This window comes from Symphalangus syndactylus, chromosome 8, assembly GCF_028878055.3.
Source record: "Symphalangus syndactylus isolate Jambi chromosome 8, NHGRI_mSymSyn1-v2.1_pri, whole genome shotgun sequence".
Taxonomy (NCBI): Eukaryota; Metazoa; Chordata; class Mammalia; order Primates; family Hylobatidae; genus Symphalangus; species Symphalangus syndactylus.
This window is the reverse complement of record NC_072430.2, coordinates 52895386-52913043: the sequence shown is the minus strand read 5'-3', so window position 1 is coordinate 52913043 and position 17658 is coordinate 52895386. Positions and strand designations below refer to the sequence as shown.

Genomic DNA, 17658 nt, shown 5'->3' with positions numbered 1-17658 from the left:
AGGGTTCTAATCTGTTACATACAAAGAGAAAAAGAAAAGGGCAGAGAATGCTCACGAGGCAAAGCTACTAAGAACCTTGTCAGGCAGAGCCGGGTGCGGTGGCTCACACCTGTAATCCCACCACTCTGGGAGGCCAAGGTGGGCGGATCACGAGGTCAGGAGATCGAGACCATCCTGACTAACACAGTGAAACCCCATCTCTACTAAAAATACAAAAAAAAAAAAACCAAAAAACAAATTAGCCAGGCGTGATGGCGGGTGCCTGTAATCCCAGCTACTTGGGAGGCTGAGGCAGGAGAATGGCGTGAACCCGGAAGGCAGAGCTTGTAGTGAGCCGAGAAAGGGCCACTGCACTCCAGCCTGGGCGACAGAGCAAGACTCCGTCTCAAAAAAAAAAAAAAAAGAAATTGTCAAGAATAAAGTGATAGATTTTTGTTTTAAATTTTCAAATAATTACACAGAGAAATTACAACTAACCACAGGTAAAATACTGGCTAGCGGAAGAATAAGTGCAGGCAGAGCTGCTCTGAGTACATATAAACAAGCAAGTGCATACAGACAAGTGAACCAAAATATAGCCAGGTGGAGAGAGCTGGGTGTTGGCATCTTTGTCAGTTATATACCAAAGTGCTCACTTTTCTTGGTGTATAAAATATATGTGAATGTATGTGAGTGTATAAAATACATGTGAATATATGTATGTGAATGTTAAATATACATATGTATACACCTATTACTGTCATAGAACGAAATCTATGCTGTATGTACTTTTCATAGTTCCATTATATTTCTGACTCCTACATATTTTTCCACTTTTAGAAAGCTAGACGAGGGGATAGGTGTGAGCCTCCCCATGGCTATCCCAGTAACCCACAAGATATTCTACTTTTTTGTCACAAGTTTTAACCGTAGACATTTACCACAACTTCATCCTTAGAACTGGACTTTTCAAGATCACAGACAGATGGCCACCCAGCCCTGTTTGAGGATTCCGGTGGCTAGAAGTCCCCTAACCCATCTGGTGGCCTATTCTGTGGTCAGACCACTTGAACCGTAGAAAGTTCTTCTCTACCTGGGGCCAAAATCTGCCTCCCATAATCTGTTCCCTTTCACCCCAGCTCTGTCCTCTGCAGTTACTGTGGATGAGTCAACGCCCCCTCCAATGTGACAACACACAAATACTTAATTACTATGTCCCAAATCTTCTCTCTTCCCGACTACCTGTCCCCAGTTCCTCAAAGGACAGGGCTTTTAGCAAGGCCCATATACAGTAAGAAGGGAAGCAAGCACTCACCACACTTTACCATTCCCACTTCATAACACTTCCGAAGTCGGCAGGCCTGGCAGCTCTTGCGCCGGTTTTTATCGATCGTACACTGATTTGTAGCTGGACAAATATAATCATTATGTCCTATAGCAGAGTGGGAGGGAAAAAAAGATTATTGCTACAATCTCTTGGTTAAATCTCTTCCTGGTCAACAACACTGATAACACTTTCCAGCTGAGAAATAGGAGACATCATCTTAATGACCAGTATAGGTACAAAGCCAAAGTCAAGCTACATTGTCACCTTGTTAATGAGTAAAGGAGACCTGGGAACATTTCAATATCCTGGTTTTTGGCTAATATGTTATTCTCCGCATATTCTTAGAATTCACAAAGGAGAGATATAAAAATATATCCTTTGGATGGGGAAAATAAGACTAACATTAAATTGATTTGCTCCAAGTCACAGAAGTCAAGAGTTGTAAATCAAATCATCAAATTCAACTTCTTATATTCTTTTATATATATCCCTCTTTTGGGTTTAATACAATATTTTAATGGGAATTCATAGTCAAATAAAATGACAAAAGGAACAAACAAAGAAATTAGCAATCTAAATAATGACAGAAAATACTGCTATTGACAAGAGTTGTGGTGGATTACTGTTCTCAATTCTTCATTCTCTCCCTCGGCCTTGCAACCCTGCAGTGTACTAGAGTGTGCAGAGAGTAAACATTTCCCTACCGATTGATGTTGGGCTTGACCACAGGACTTTCTATAGCCAATGATATATCAATAGATGTGCTGCTCCAACAGTTTGGCTTGGCCTCTTGAGCTCCTGTGAGGTAGCCACTGGTCCGAGAAGAACGTGGGGATGTGTGGAACAGACCTGACCTCCCGCAAAAGCCCAGAACCAAGTTTATGAAGTAGAGCTACTCTAAACAACTCAAAGACATAGAAGTACAGAAAATAGGCCCATTGTAGTAAAATCCTAAGAGTTTGAACTTGTCATATAGCAATCTCTAAGACAATGGTACTTTTAATTCTTTTATGCAAGGAAGAGCTAAGAATATTTATATTTCAAAAATTATTTCAGATGCAGTATGAAGAACCAATCAGAGGCAGCAAAACTGATGAGGCCAGGAGGCCAGATGACAGCCTGCTATAGTTGTGCAAATGAGAGATGTCTGGATGGGGTGTTGGTAGGGAGGATGAGGACAGCTACATGGGTTTGAGAAAGGGTTAAGAAATAGAAATTATAATAAAATAGATGAAAAGCAAAAGTGAAAGTGAATAGGGCATTTTAGTGCCTTTCTAATAAACAACATGGCCTGAACATCTTACATTAAGGCTATAATGAACCAGAATTTCAGTGCGAAGAATAAATGAATCTCAATGATAAATGAAATGAGCAAGTCATAAAAGAAAAAAGTCGCAAAAGAATATATAGGAGAAGATGTGAACACATGAAGTTCAAAAACAGAGAAAATGAACCTGCGTTGTTTAGGGATGCATGTGTAGGTGGTAAGACCACACACAGCAAGAAGGCAGAAAGGAGGACTGTCCCATCTCTGCAGGGAGGGAAGCGGGTGGGGCAGGAGGGACCACCCAGAGGGATTCTGGGCTCCCATTATATTATATTTCATTGTTTGAGTGCTGGTTACACAGAGATTTGATCTATAATCATTCTTTAAACTGGACATGTTACATGCAGAATTCTACACATTAGCATACAATGAAAAGGTAATTTTTTATTTATTTTTATTTTTGAGACAGAATCTTCCTCTGTTGCCTAGGTTAGAGTGCAGTGGCACGATCTCGGCTCACTGCAACCTCTGCCTCCTGGGTTCAAGCGATACTCCTGCCTCAGCCTCCCAAATAGCTGGGATTCAGGCACCTACCACCATGCCCAGCTAATTTTTGTACTTTTAGTAGAGACAGGGTTTGGCTGTGTTGGCCAGTCTGGTGTCGAACTCCTGACCTCAGGTGATCCGCCCGCCTTGGCCTCCCAAAGCACTGGGATTACAGGTGTGAGCCACCACAGCTGGCCAGAAGAGGTAATTAAAAACCTAATTGTAACTCCAATCTTGAAACAGTCTTCACAGTCTCTTAGATCTACATGAATCTCTCATGCTGCAAAGAGATATCTGCACTTCCATGTTTGTTGCAGCATTGTTCACTATAATGTAAGCAAAGAAGATGTATATGAAGTACGACGATGTTTTTCAAGCTTTCTTAGGCTCCTTTTCTTCTATTACACGTAAATTATTAACTATACTTCATATATTTTATTTCAAACAATAACATCTCTAGTATGGCCCAATTTTACTAAAATACTTTATCATCTATTTCTTTTTTTTTTTCGGAGACAGGGTCTCCCTCTGTTGCCCAGGCTGGAGTTGCAATGGTGTGATCTCAACTCACTGCAACCTCCACCTCCTGAGCTTAAGCAACCCTCCCATTTCAGCCTCCCATGTAGCTGGGACTCCCACTTTCCCCACTCCCACTACCCTTCCTAGCCTCTGGCAACCATCCTTCTACTTTATCTCCATGAGTTCAATTGTTTTTTTTTTTTCTTTTTTGGAGATGGAGTCTCAATCTGTCACCGAGGCTGGAGTTCAGTGTCACGATCTTGACTCACTGCAACCTCCACCTCCCTGGTTCAAGCAATTCTGCCTCAGCCTCCCGAGTAGCTGGGACTACAGGTGCATGCCACCACACCCAGCTAATTTTTTGTATTTTAGTAGAGAGAGGGTTTCACCGTGTTGCCCAAGCTGGTCTCGAACTCCTGAGCTCAGGCAATCCGCCTGCCTCGACCTCCCAAAGTGCTAGGATTACAGACATGAGGCACCGCAATTGTTTTCATTTTTAGCTCCCACGAATAAGTGAGAACATGGGAGGTCTGTCTTTGTGTGCCTGGTTATTTCACTTAACGTGACCTCCAGTTGCATCTATGTTGTTGCAAGTGACAGTATCTCATTCATTTTATGGCTGAATAGCGGTGTATGTGTTCCACATTTTCTTTATCTATATTCACCTGTGGATGGACACTTAGGTTGCTTCCAAATCTTGGCTGTTGTAAACAGTGCTGCAACAAACATGGGAGTGCCAACATCTCTTCGATATACTGATTTCCTTTCTTTTGGGTACATACCCAGCAGTGGGATTGCTGGATCATTTGGTAGCTCTATTTTTAGTTTTTTGAGGAAACTTCAAACTGTTCTCCATAGTAGTTGTACTAATTTACAATCTGACCAACAGTATACCAGGGTTCCTTTTTCTCCACATCCTCACTAGCATTTGTTATTGCCCATCTTTTGGACATAAGCCACTTTAGGGTAAGATGGTATCTCAATGTAGTTTTGATTTGCATTTCTCTGATGATTAATGATGTTTAACTCCTTTTCATATACCCATTTGCCATTCGTATGTCTTGTTTTGAGAAATGCTTACTCAGATTTTTTGCCCATTTTTTAATTGGATTATTAGTTTTTTTCTTTTTTTTTGAGACGGAGTCTTGCTCTCTCCCCCAGGCTGGAGTGCAGTGGCGCGATCTCGGCTCACTGCAAGCTCCACCTCCCGGGTTCACGCCATTCTCCTGCCTCAGCCTCCCGAGTAGCTGGGACTACAGGCACCTGCCACCGCGCCCGGCTAATTTTTTGTATTTTTTTAGTAGAGACGGGGTTTCACCGTGTTAGCCAGGATGGTCTCGATCTCCTGACCTTGTGATCCGCCCGCCTCGGCCTCCCAAAGTGCTGGGATTACAGGCTTGAGCCACCGCGCCCAGCCGATTATTAGTTTTTTTCTAGAGTTGTTTGAGCTCCTTTTATGTTCTGATTGTTAATCCCTTGTCAGATGGGTAGTTTGCAGATATTTTCTCCCATTCTGTGGGTTGTCTCTTCACTTCATTGATTGTTTCCTTTGCCATGCAAGCAGTTTTTTAACTTGATGTGATCCCATTTGTCTATTTTTGCTTTGGTTGCCTGTGCTTGTGGGGTATTATTACTCAAGAAATCTTTGCCCCAACCAATGTCCTGGAGAGTTTCCCCATGTTTTCTTTTAGTAGTTTCATAGTTTCAGGCCTTAGATTTAAGTCACTGATCCATTTGGACTTGATTTTTATATATGGTGAGAGATAGGGATCTAGTTTTATTCTTCTGTACATGGATATCCAGTTTTCTCAGCACCATTTATTGAAGAGACGATTGTCAAAAATGAGTTAACTGTAGATGTATGGATTTGTTTCTGGGTTCTCTACTCTGTTCCATTGATCCCTATGTCTGTTTTAAGCTAGTACCATGTTGTTTTGGTTGCTATAGCTCTGTGGTATAATTTATAGTCAGGTAATGTGATTCTTCCACAGTTTTGATATTTTTGCTCAGAATGGTTTTGGTTATTCTGGATCTTTTGTGGTTCCATACAAATTTTAGGGTTGTTTTTTTCTATTTCTGTGAAAATGTCACTGGCATTTTGATAAAATTGCATTGAATCTGTAGATTGCTTTGGGTAGTATGGACATATTAATATTAATTCTTCCATTCCATGAACATGGAATATCTTTCCATTTTTTTGTGTCCTCTTCAATTTCTTTTACCAGTGTTTTATAGTTTTCATTGTAGAGATCTTTCACTTCTTTGGTTAATTTCCAGGTATTTTATTTAATTTGTAGCTACTGTAAATGAGATAACTTTAGATTTTTTTTCAGATTGTTTGCTGTTGGCATATAGAAATGCTACTGATCCTGCAACTTTACTGAATTTATTAGATCTAATAGGTTTTTGGTGGAGTCTTTCAATTTTTCCAAATATAAGATCATCTGCAAACTAGGATAATTAGACTTCTTCCTTTCCAATTTGGATGCCCTTTATTTCTCTTTTCTGATTGCTCTAGCTAGGACTTCCAGTACTATGTTGAATAACAGTGGTGAAAGTGGGCATCCTCATCACGTTCCACAGGGAAGAAAGGCTTTCAGTTTTTCCCCATTAAGTATGATACTAGCTGTGGGTCTGTTATATATGTCTGTTATTATGTTGAGGTATATTCTGTCTATACCCAGTTTTTTTAGGGTTTTTATCATGAAGGGATGTTGAATTTTATCAAATGCTTTTTCAGCATCAATTGAAATTATATGGTTTTCAACCTTCATTCTGTTGATATGGTGCATCAAATTAATTTGCATATGTTGAACCATCCTTGCATCCCTGGGATAAATTCCACCTGGTTATGAAGAAGAATCTTTTTAATGTGTTGTTGCGTTTGGTTTGTATTTTATTGAGGATTTTTACATCAATATTCACTGGGGATATTGGTCTGTCATATTCTTTTGATGTTTCTTTGGTTCTGGTATCAGGATAATACTGGTCTCATGGAATGATTTTGAAACTATTCCCTCCTCCTTCTCTATTTTTCAGAATTGTTTGAATAGGATTGGCATTAGTTCTTCTTTAAATGTTTGGTAAAATTCTGGATGAAGCCATCAGTCCTGGCTTTTCTTTGCTGAGAGACTTTTTTTTTTTTTTTTTGAGACCTGATCACACTCCATCACCCAGGCTAGAATGCAGTGGTGCAATCTTGGCTCACCACAGCCTTGACTTCCTGGTCCCAAGCAATCCTCCCACCTCAGCCTCCTGAAGAGCTGGGACTACAGACACATACCACCACGCCTGGCTAATTTGTAATTTTTTTTTTTTTTTTTTTTTGTAGATAGGGATCTCTGTGTGTTGCCCAGGCTAATCTTGAACTCCTGGGTTAAGGTGATCCTCCTGCCTTGGCTTCCCAAAGTACTGGGATTATATGTATGAGCCATTGTGCCCAGCTTGCTGGGAGACTTTTTATAACAGCTTCAATCTTGTTACTTGTTACTGGTATGTTCAGGTTTCAGATTTCTTCATAGTTCAATCTTAACAGGTTGTACGTGTCTAGGAATTTATCCATTTCTTCTACCTTTTTCCAAATTGTCATATAGTTGCTTATAATAGCCTATAATGATCCTTTAGATTTCTGTGGTATCAGTTGTAACATCTCCTTTTTCATCTGATTTTATTCGACTCTTCTTTTTTTTTCAAAAAATTAGTCTGGCTAAAGATTTCTCAGGTTTATTTTCTCAAAAAAACTTCACATTTTATCAATCTTTTGTGTTGTTTTCTTGGTTTCAATTTCATTTATTTCTGCTTTGATCTTTTTATGACTATTTCTTTTCTTCTATTAATTTTGGGTTTGGCTTGCTCTTGCTTTTCTAGTTCTTTAAGATACATCATTAGGTTGTTTACTTCAAGATTTTCTACTTTTTAGATGTAGGTACTTAAGCTATAAACTTTCCTCTTAGTACTGCTTTCACTGTATCCTATAGGTTTTGGTATGTTGTTTCCATTACCATTTGTTTCAAGAAATTTTTAATTTCCTTCTTAATTTCTTCATTGACACACTGGTTGTTCAAGAGTATATGGTTTAATTTCCATGTTTGTATAGTTTCCAAAATTCTTTATTGATTTCTAGTTTTATTCCATTGTGGTCAAAGAAGGTACTTGATTTGATTCCAATTTTTTTAAATGTTTTAACACTTGTCTTGTGGTCTAATATATGGTATATCCTTCAGAATGATCCATGTGCTGAGGAAAAGAATGTGTATGTTGCAGCCACTGGATGAAATATTCTGTAAATATCTATTAGGTCCATTTGGTCTTAGTGCAGATTAAGCCTGACATTTCTTTGTTGATTTTCTGTCTGGATGATCTGTTCAATGCTGAAAGTGGGGTGTTGAAGTGTCCAGCTATTACCGTATCAGTCTCTCTCTCTCTTTAGCTCTAATAATATTTGCTTTATATATCTGTGTGCTCCAGACATATTTACAATTGTTATATTCTCTTGCTGAATTGACATCTTTATTATTAGTGATCTTTTTTGTCTCTTTTTATAGTTTTTGTCTTGAACTCCATTTGGTCTGGTCTAAGTATAGCTAACTCCTGCTCTTTTTTGGTTTCCATTTGCATGAAATATTTTTCCATCCCTTTATTTTCAATCTACATGTGTCTGAGGCGGGCTGATCTCCTGAGGTCAGGAGTTTGAGACCAGCCTGGCCAATATGGTGAAACCCCATCTCTACTAAAAATACAAAAATTAGCCAAGTGTGGTGGTGGGTGTCTGTAATCCCAGCTACTTAGGAGGCTGAGGCAGGAGAATCCCTTGAACCTGGGAGTCGGAGGTTTCAGTGAGCCAAGATTGCACCATTACACTCCAGCCTGGATAACAGAGTGAGACTCTGTCTCAAAAAAAAAAAAAAAAAAAAAAAAAAAAAAGTTGTAGTTATTGTTTTTCATTAGCTCTTCCTTTAGACTTTCTACTCAAAATATGAGTTTACAAACCACAATTAACAGTGTTATACTATTCTATGGTTTTCTATGTACTTACTATTACCAGTGAGTTTTGTACCTTGAGATGATTTCCTATTGCTCATTAACATCCATTTCTTTCAGACTGACAAACTCCCTTTAGCATTTCTTGTAGGACAGGTCTAGTGTTGATGAAATCCCTTAGCTTTTGTTTGTCTGGGAAAGTCTCTTTCTCCTTCACGCTTGAAAGATCTTTTCACTGGATACACAATTATAGGGTAAAAATTTTTTGTCACTTTAAATATGTCATGCCCCTCTCTCCTGGCCCGTAAGCTTTCCACTGTAAAGTCTGCTGCCAGATGTCAGAGTTCTGTTGTATGTTACTTGTTTCTTTTATCTTGCTGCTTTTAGAACTTTTTTTTTTATCCTTGAGTTTAAATATGAAAGATCATGTAATAAAATCATTCTAACACTCCTATGAGCAAACAAGAGAAAATGGCTAGGACATTTTTTTAACTTGTACCAGCAGGTGTGAAATACATTATAATACTATAATAGTTCAAATAATGTAGAATCATGTAAAGTAGTTCTTATGCAAGAATGAAGAGAGAGATCAGTGGAACAGTCAGAATAAAATGCTAGTATATATGAGAACTTTGTATATCATATTTATACATATGTAGAGAAACAAAATCCAATGGAAACACGAAGAGATGCACAAAATCATCATCAGGGAAATGCAAATTAAAACTACAATGAGATGCTACTGCATACCCATTACAAGGGCAAAAATTGAAAAGACTGACAATATCCAGTTTTGGCAAAGATGTAAAGCAACGAGAAATCTCTCATACATTGTTGTCAAGAATGCAAAGTGGCCTAGCCACTTTTGAAAACAATTTGTCAGTTTCTCATAAAGTTAAAACATACACTTATCACACAACTAGCAGTTTTACATGTAGGTACCCCAAGAGAAACAAAATCCTATGTCTGCACAGAGAGGTATGCATGAATGCTCATAGCAGTTTTACTCAAAATAGCACAAAACTTTAAACAATGCCAATGAATGAACAGTGATATATCTATACATTGCAATATTACTCAGCAACAAAAAGGAATGAACTACTGATACATGCAACAACCCAGATAAATCTCAAAAGCATCATAAGTAAAAAGCTAAACTGAAATATAGTATGACAGTCTCAAAAAGGCAAAACTAGAGGGACAGAAAACAGACCAGTGATTCCCAGGGTCTGGGAAATTCAGGAGAAATAGGTTGCAATGGACATGAGTGAATTCTGGGGGGTGATAATAACATTCATATCTTAATTATGGTGGTGGTTGCATAATTACACATATTTTCAAAACTCATAAACCCATATAATGAAAATAGGTAAATTTTATTGTATGCAAATTATATCTCAAACTCAACTTTTAAAAGTTGACTCCCATATTTTAAATCAATGAAAAATGAATGGATTTATTCAGTAAAATGATGTGGAAAAAATTAACTATTTAGAGATAAATACATTTGGTTATTTCATTCAGTATGCCAAAATAAATTCCTTTTGAATTAAATAACAAAATGTAAAAACAAACTATTTAATAACAAAATATGCACAAAAGTTTATATAATGCCTGGGTATGAAAGGACTTTTTTTAGGCTTAAAAACTATACACAAAACTATCAAAGTTGGTAATATTTGACTATTTAAAGATTAAATATTTCTGCATATCAAAATCAGAGTCAAGTGGAAAAAATATTCGTCATACATGTAATAATAGGTTAATATATAAAGCACACAATAAATTTATCAGGCAAATGTCAGAACCCAATATAAAAATGGGCAAAAGCTCTGAATAAAGAAGATAAAAGAGAAAATACAAATGGCAGATAGATTTATGAGAAAACATTTACCTCACTAATAAAGAGAAACAAATAAAACCAAAAGATACCATATATCACCTATCAATGTAGCAAGGTTTTTTTCTCTTTGCTAAGAGGCAATGCTACCAAGAGGTTGGTAAAAGCAACACTCACACTGCTGGTAGAAGAGCAAGTCTGTACAACCTTCTTAAGACTTGAACACTTGAAAACATCTGTCAAGAACTTTAAACATTAAACCACTCTGACCCCACAGATTTGTTCTAAAAATATATCCAGAGAAACTATTATTTTTTTCAAAACTTCATGAACGAATAAAGTAACCATAGCATTAAAACAATGAAAATAATTGATACGGTCTTCAACAATAAAGAGTTAAATAAATTAAATCTGATCATAAGATAGATTACACAGTTGTGCAGTTGTGAAAAGGGTCTCTGGAAATTTAACAACAGAAATGCTTATAAGACAATATTAAGTGAAAAATGACACAGAACTCTGTGTATAAGCCCAATTAATTTTGAAAAATCATATTCAAGGAATTGTTAAGTGCCACTAGTGAACAAAATGGACAAAAATCCTTGCCCTCATGGAATCTATAATCTATTGTCTTGTTCACCACTGTATCCAGAGCCTGGTACAGTGCTCAATAAATATTTGTTAAATGAATACCAATAGGAAAGAGAACAAAATGTAAAGGATAAGCTCGAAAAATAAGCCATGCCTTCATCTGGACCAGATGAAGTGATGAGGTCCTTCTCCCTGTGTCCTCCTTCCTCTGTGCTCCATAACCCAGTAGAGAAACAACAGCACTTATCACTCTGACAGCAACTCATTGTGTGAAGAAGCCAACAAAGTATCAATGGAACAGCAAGCACAACACAGCTTCCAGTGCATTTGTACAGTGAAGGGGACAGGTACATGACTAAGATATGGTCAATTAGCTTATAAATCAAGTTAGCAAGACAAGTTTAAAATTATAAAAAACATAAGAATGGGCTGGGTGCAGTGGCTCACACCTGTAATCCCAGCACTTTGGGAGGCCGAGGTGGGCGGATCACGAGGTCAGGAGATCAAGACCATCCTGGCTAACATGCCAAAACCCCATCTCTACTAAAAATACAAAAAATTAGCAGGGCGTGGTGGCCAGTTCCTGTAATCCCAGCTACTTGGGAGGCTGAGGCAGGAGAATGGTGTGAATCCAGGAGGCGGAGCTTGCAGTGAGCCGAGATTGTGCCACTGCACTCCAGCCTGGGTGACAGAGTGAGACTCCGTCTCCAAAAAATAAATAAATAAATAAATAAAAGTTACATGCAAGTAATTTCTCAATACTGTACCATCCTGGCCTATTTGAGACAATTTTAAAAATGAGTGGCCACTTTCAGTTACTGCAATGCACTTATATCAAAGACAGGAAGCATGCAAAGAAAGGATCATTTAGGCACTACAACTACAACTGTAAAAGCTTTAACTCTTTCCTCTTTGCACATTTAGAATTTGACATTCCTGTCTGATGCAGCAGGAAGGAAGAAATAACACAGAGAAGCAAAGGAAATTTACTTTCAATTGTTATTAGCTGTAGTCTCAGGGGTCAAAGATGTTTCGAGCAGACAGATGTTTCCCCAACAGCAAAAAAATAGAAGGATCTCTTTTTAAAAGATATGGTTAGTAGTAATAGGTCCAAACGTTCTTAAGGGGTAAAAATCCTAGAAACTCAGCAAGATAGAAAATAGTCATCATATCAAGAATTCAGTTCAGAATTTCAGAAAATCTATATTGTTCTTATCATATAGCCAGGAACTGGACTTGGCCTTATAATCTACTGTTAAGGTTGTCACAAATAAAATACTTGAGCGCTGAAAATGTTTTCATATAATCAATCTTATTTCATCTCTAGAAAATCCCTATGAGTATCTCCATTTCACAGAGGAGGAAATAGGCTGGGAGGTGAAGTCACAGAGCTAATAATTATAAAATCCAGGACAAAGAGGCTGCCATTCGTACAGGGTGAATTTCAGGGGACAAGTAGGAAGGTGACTCTTTACCAACATTTCACTCCTTGCCATATCCTGGATTCTATCAGTATTTCTCTGCTTGAGGTAAAACATCCTCTTACAGTTATCAATGGGTGAGTTAATTTAGTAAATTGCTATTTGCCATTTACACACTATGAATTCCCTCAAAGTTGCTTTTCTTAACTGTCAAAGAACAAAGCATTGAGGCTTTGATAGAAAAAGGAAGGGAGCTTTCAGATGGAAACATAAGGTGTTGCCTGAGAGGGAGTGATTGAGGGACAGGTTATGGGGCAAATAGAGAAAACAAAAGTAAGCAAAAAAGTGACTTCAGCAAATCAGGGCTGGCACGGGAGAGGGAGTGTAACAAAGACACATGCGGGGAGATGGGCTGACAGGCCTTGAAATCAGGGGTGCACAACTTGAAGTTTATAAACCAAAAAATAAAATTCTAAGGCCCCTCAACCACCTGAATGGGTCCATCCTCTTGGCCAAGGGCATTACAAAGTTAACCTGAAAAATAAGTTTAGGCCATGATGGGACGAGGGAGCCAGACATGGTTCATTATACCCTCCCTCCCCTTTTGGAATCACTGATAGAACAGACCCTTTAAGTCCCCTAAGAAACATTTACAATTTATTCTTTCTGAAGCCTGCTACCTAGAGGCTTCATCTGCATGATAAAACCTTGGTCTCCACAATCCTTTATTGTAACCCAGTCATTGCTTCCTATTGATAATAATTCTTTCAACCAATTGCCAATCAGAAAATCTTTGAACTGCCTGTGACTTGGAAGCCCCTGCTTTCAGTTGTCCTGCCTTTTCAGGCCGAATCAATGTACATCTTACATGCATTGATTAATGCCTTATGTCTCCCTAAAATGTATAAGACCAAGTTGTGGCCTGACCACCTTGGGCACATGTTCTCAGATCTCCTGAGGGCTGTGTCACAGGCCATTTGTCACTCATATTTCGCTCAGAATAAATCTCTTCAAATATTTTACAGAGTTTTGACTCTTTTCATCAACAAGTTGATTTTAAAAAAATCCAGAAGGAATTGAGAGAAAGTTAGGGAAATAATCTAAACCCAGCCCAGAAAACAAGGGGATTGTGAACTGAGACCCTCCTAGCCTAGGGGAAGAAATCTGTCTAGATCAATTCTCAAAGTCCACTGTAGCTGAATTCCTGATTTCTGACCATTTCCATAAAATGTGTTTATTCTCTCTTCCTCAGGAGCCAGCCCACCATCAAGACTGTTAAGCATGCTATATATTAAATTTAAGTAAAAGAAAGAAACAATCTTTGCAACTCCTTGTGAGCACATTTTTGCCAAGAGACATCTTTACAAGGTTGTAACTCGATGTCTTCTATCCAACACCCATGTGGGTGAAGGAGGGGTAAGACCCGTTCGAGTTGGCTGTATAATCTTCAGGTTCTGGGGTAGAAATCTGCAATTCCACCCCACCACCCAACCCACTTCCAAACACACATGATCCTCTGAACTGCTCATCACATACTTTGTGTGCCAAACAGGCCAGTGGTGACATTTCTGCCAAGTCATCTCTGCAAAATTGTTTGAAAGCAAAAGCAGGAAACTAAAGAAGCAGTTAACAATTATCTTGTACCTTGAATGCTTCTTTTAAAAAAGGCCTTACATCCTTCACACGACCAGACTCCATAGTGATATCCCGATGCGTAATCGCTGCAGACAGCGCAGAGGTGAGCATCCCTCTTTGAACTTGGACCAGTAACAGGGCTGGTACAACGGTTCCCACTAACCTTCCTTTTCAGTGTCTCTCTAGGGAGCAAAGAAAATATCCATTGAACAGAGCATAAAAGGGAAAGGAAGAGCTTTCTAGGAAAAAAAAAATAGCAAGAACATTGCCTAATTTAATCTCTTTTTCCTCCAGGATTCATGGTAAATATATTCCCGGAAATCTGATACAGCAAAGCTTTTGATACTGATATCATATCTACAAAGAGCCACGCTGTGGGGAATGATTAATGTTTGAAAGTGGGTAGGTGAGTTTATGCCCATCCATGTGATGTTGATGAGCATTTGTCACTGCAAAAGACCAGTCATAGCCATGGGGTTGGGGGTACATCTCTAAGTGTAATGAAAAGAATGGCCAGATCAAATTTTACCCACAGGTCTGAATCATAGGCAGAATATGCATTGGTCTTCTGTAGTTACTAGAGTTCACACATGCTGCATGGATGGGTCCAAAGGCATTCGGCCACTTCCAAACATCAGTCATTCCCCACAGCATTGCTAAACAGCCCTTCAGACATTTGAGATTCCCATTTAAATGGAGAACAAACATCTCACACTCTGCAATTTCAGATAAAGGTCTAGATTTAAAATACTTTCAGGTCGGGGGCAATGGTTCATGCCTGTAATCCTAGCACACTGGGGGGCCAAGGTGGGCGTTATCACCTGAGGCCAGGAGTTCGAGACCAGCTTGGTCAACAAGGTGAAACACTATCTCTATTAAAAATACAAAAATTAGCCAGGCATGGTGGTGCACACTTGTAATCCCAGCTACTTTGGAGGCTGAAGCAGAAGATTGCTTGAATCCGGGAGGCAGAGGTTGCAGTGAGCCAAGATTGAGCCACTGCACTCCAGCCTGGGCAACAGAGTGAGACTCTGTCTCAAAAAAAAATAAAAATAACCTTAAGAGGAATAACAAATGGACTTTAAGCTACCCTGAGATGAATGGGAGACAAGAAAAGGGGGGAAGAGAAGAGAAAGGGAGAGAGAAAAAAGAAGAGAGAAGAGAAGGGAGAGAACAAGCAAGTGCCTGGCCTAGAAAGGCTTGGAAGGAAGCAGAGGCTCAATGCTGGAGGTTCATAAAGAAATGGAGAGTCTAACAAGGGAGCCCCAGGCAGCCCCCAAAACACATCTGGCTAGTTCCTGATGTTGCCAGGGCATGGTTCTTTTGGAAAGGGTATGGTAAAGGTATTATTGATTTATAAATGAAGGTAATTATGTCATGGATTAATTTGCCCAAAACTTAGCAGAACTTTGATTATAATTCACGTTCAGAAACAAAATATGTCTTCCTTTAAAGAAGAAAAAAAAAACAAACCATTACTTTAAAAAAGTTATCCACAATGTTTATATTCTCTTATTTTACCAATGAGTAAAATGTCTTTAAAAGAAGAAAAATAATGGTGCAATGTTACCGTCTCAAAGTTCTATGATATTTGAAAGTAACAAATTTCAACATCCAATATGCCCTTAGTACTTTGTTTTAGATGTTTATCTCTCCCTCTCCTTTCTCATTATACCATCCCTTCCCTTCATACCTATGATTATCATTAGAAATATTAATAATTAGATGGAAATAATCCATAATGTTACCTTGCATTTAAAGAGTACACATATCCTTTTTTACTTCAGGGAATGTCAACTGAAGCCTATACTTCAATAGTTTCCACCAATCTTTATATAATGTTATTATTTTAGTTCATGGTTAAAAAGGTTATACCAATCATCTGTCTTTTCAGGCTTCGCATGTCTAGAATTTCATTTAAGTTGTAATACTACCACAGTTACTTTTATCCTGGAAACAATTTGTCATGAACATTAAATTGTGATTCCACTATAAGAAGACTTTAAAACTGAAAGTAAAGTAAAAATTCATTTTTCAAATCCAAATAACTCCATTAAGAGTGACTTAAGTTCAGACCAGGCACAGTGGTTCATCACGTCTGTAATCCCAGCACTTTGGGAGGCCAAGGCAGACGAATCATTTGAGGTCAGGAGTTCAAGACCAGCCTGGCCAACATGGTGAAACCCTGTCTCTATTAAAAATACAAAAAAAAATGAGCTGGGTGTTGTGGCACACGCCTGTAATCCCAGCTACTCGGGAGACTAAGGCACAAGAATCGCTTGAACCCAGGAGGTGAAGGTTGCAGTGAGCTGAGATCAAGCCACTGTACTCCAGTCTGAGTGACAGAGCGAGACCCTGTCTCAAAAAAAGAAAAAGGGCCGGGCGCGGTGGCTCACGCTTGTAATCCCAGCACTTTGGGAGGCCGAGGCGCGCAGATCACGAGGTCAGGAGATCGAGACCATGGTGAAACCCCATCTCTACTAAAAATACAAAAAATTAGCCAGGCATGGTGGCGGGCACCTGTAGTCCCAGCTACTCGGAGAGGCTGAGGCAGGAGAATGGTGTGAACCCGGGAGGCGGAGCTTGCAGTGAGCCGAGATTGCGCCGCTGCACTCCAGCCTGGGCGACAGAGCGAGACTCCGTCTCAAAAAAAAAAAAAAAAGAAAAAGAGTGACTTAAGTTCAGTCTTTACTGTATAAAGACAATAGTCATGATAGCAAATTCTCCCCACAACACTGATGTACACAGACCACTTTTTAATGAGAACTAAAATATCAGAATAGAACAGGGCATCCTGTGTTTTGGGTGCTCTAAGTAAACTATGTAATTAATAAAATAAAGACCTTGTCTAACATATTATTTCCTTCTCACTAAACCATCAAGTGATTTGAGAAATGGCCAGCAACTGTAATTCAGAATGAAGAGTGGACTTACCTGTTTACAGGTAAGGTGTGTTCTAGTGATCTTGCTTCACACCAGGGACTCTTTTGAGGTTCTGCATACAGATGTGATAACTGGCGATGGACCGCTAAAGGAGAAAGGTGCCCAGGTGCTGGCCACAACACATTTGGGCTTGTGGTCTGCCGACCAGGCCCACCTTCCAAGTTAGTGACATTGCTGGGAATGCTGTAATTCATCACAGCAGGGCTATAGAATGTAATGGCTGGATATTCATGGTGGCTCTCTACATAGGAGGAAGGTATGTATATGGAGCCATGCTCCAGGGGTAAGATGGATTGACTGCAGTTGTAGGAGGAAGGAGAATTAAGGCTAGATGGTGAGTTTTTTATATCCATGTCTTCAGATAACAGCTGAGAAAACACCTTGCAAGAAGAGGCACAAAGGTCATTATAATGTTCTCAAAGATTCGTGAGCAAGTAGAATGGCTGTAAAGAAACACAGAAGATATTGCCAAGTTAGTTAGAGCTACAGGTGTATATAACTATGAAGATTTTAATATTTTCATTAAAAAATATACATTTGCATGAGATTACAAATACATCCTGAAAAATATATATGAAAATATTAACCTCAGAGGAGTGGGAATGTGAGG

The 17658-nt window shown here is 38.8% G+C and overlaps 1 protein-coding gene across 2 annotated transcripts in view; it reads right to left on the bottom strand.

Moving 5' to 3' along the window:
* Positions 1-17658, bottom strand: part of ESR2 (estrogen receptor 2) — a 78974-nt gene that overhangs the window by 40996 nt on the left and 20320 nt on the right. For both annotated transcript variants that reach the window (XM_055289135.2, XM_063644520.1), the window contains 3 exons: positions 17040-17491; positions 14115-14287; positions 1295-1411 (listed from right to left, as the gene is read on the bottom strand). In XM_055289135.2, coding sequence (XP_055145110.1) covers positions 1295-1411; positions 14115-14287; positions 17040-17401 — 652 coding nt within the window. In that variant the 5' untranslated portion in view covers positions 17402-17491. The remainder of the gene's footprint in view (positions 1-1294; positions 1412-14114; positions 14288-17039; positions 17492-17658) is intronic.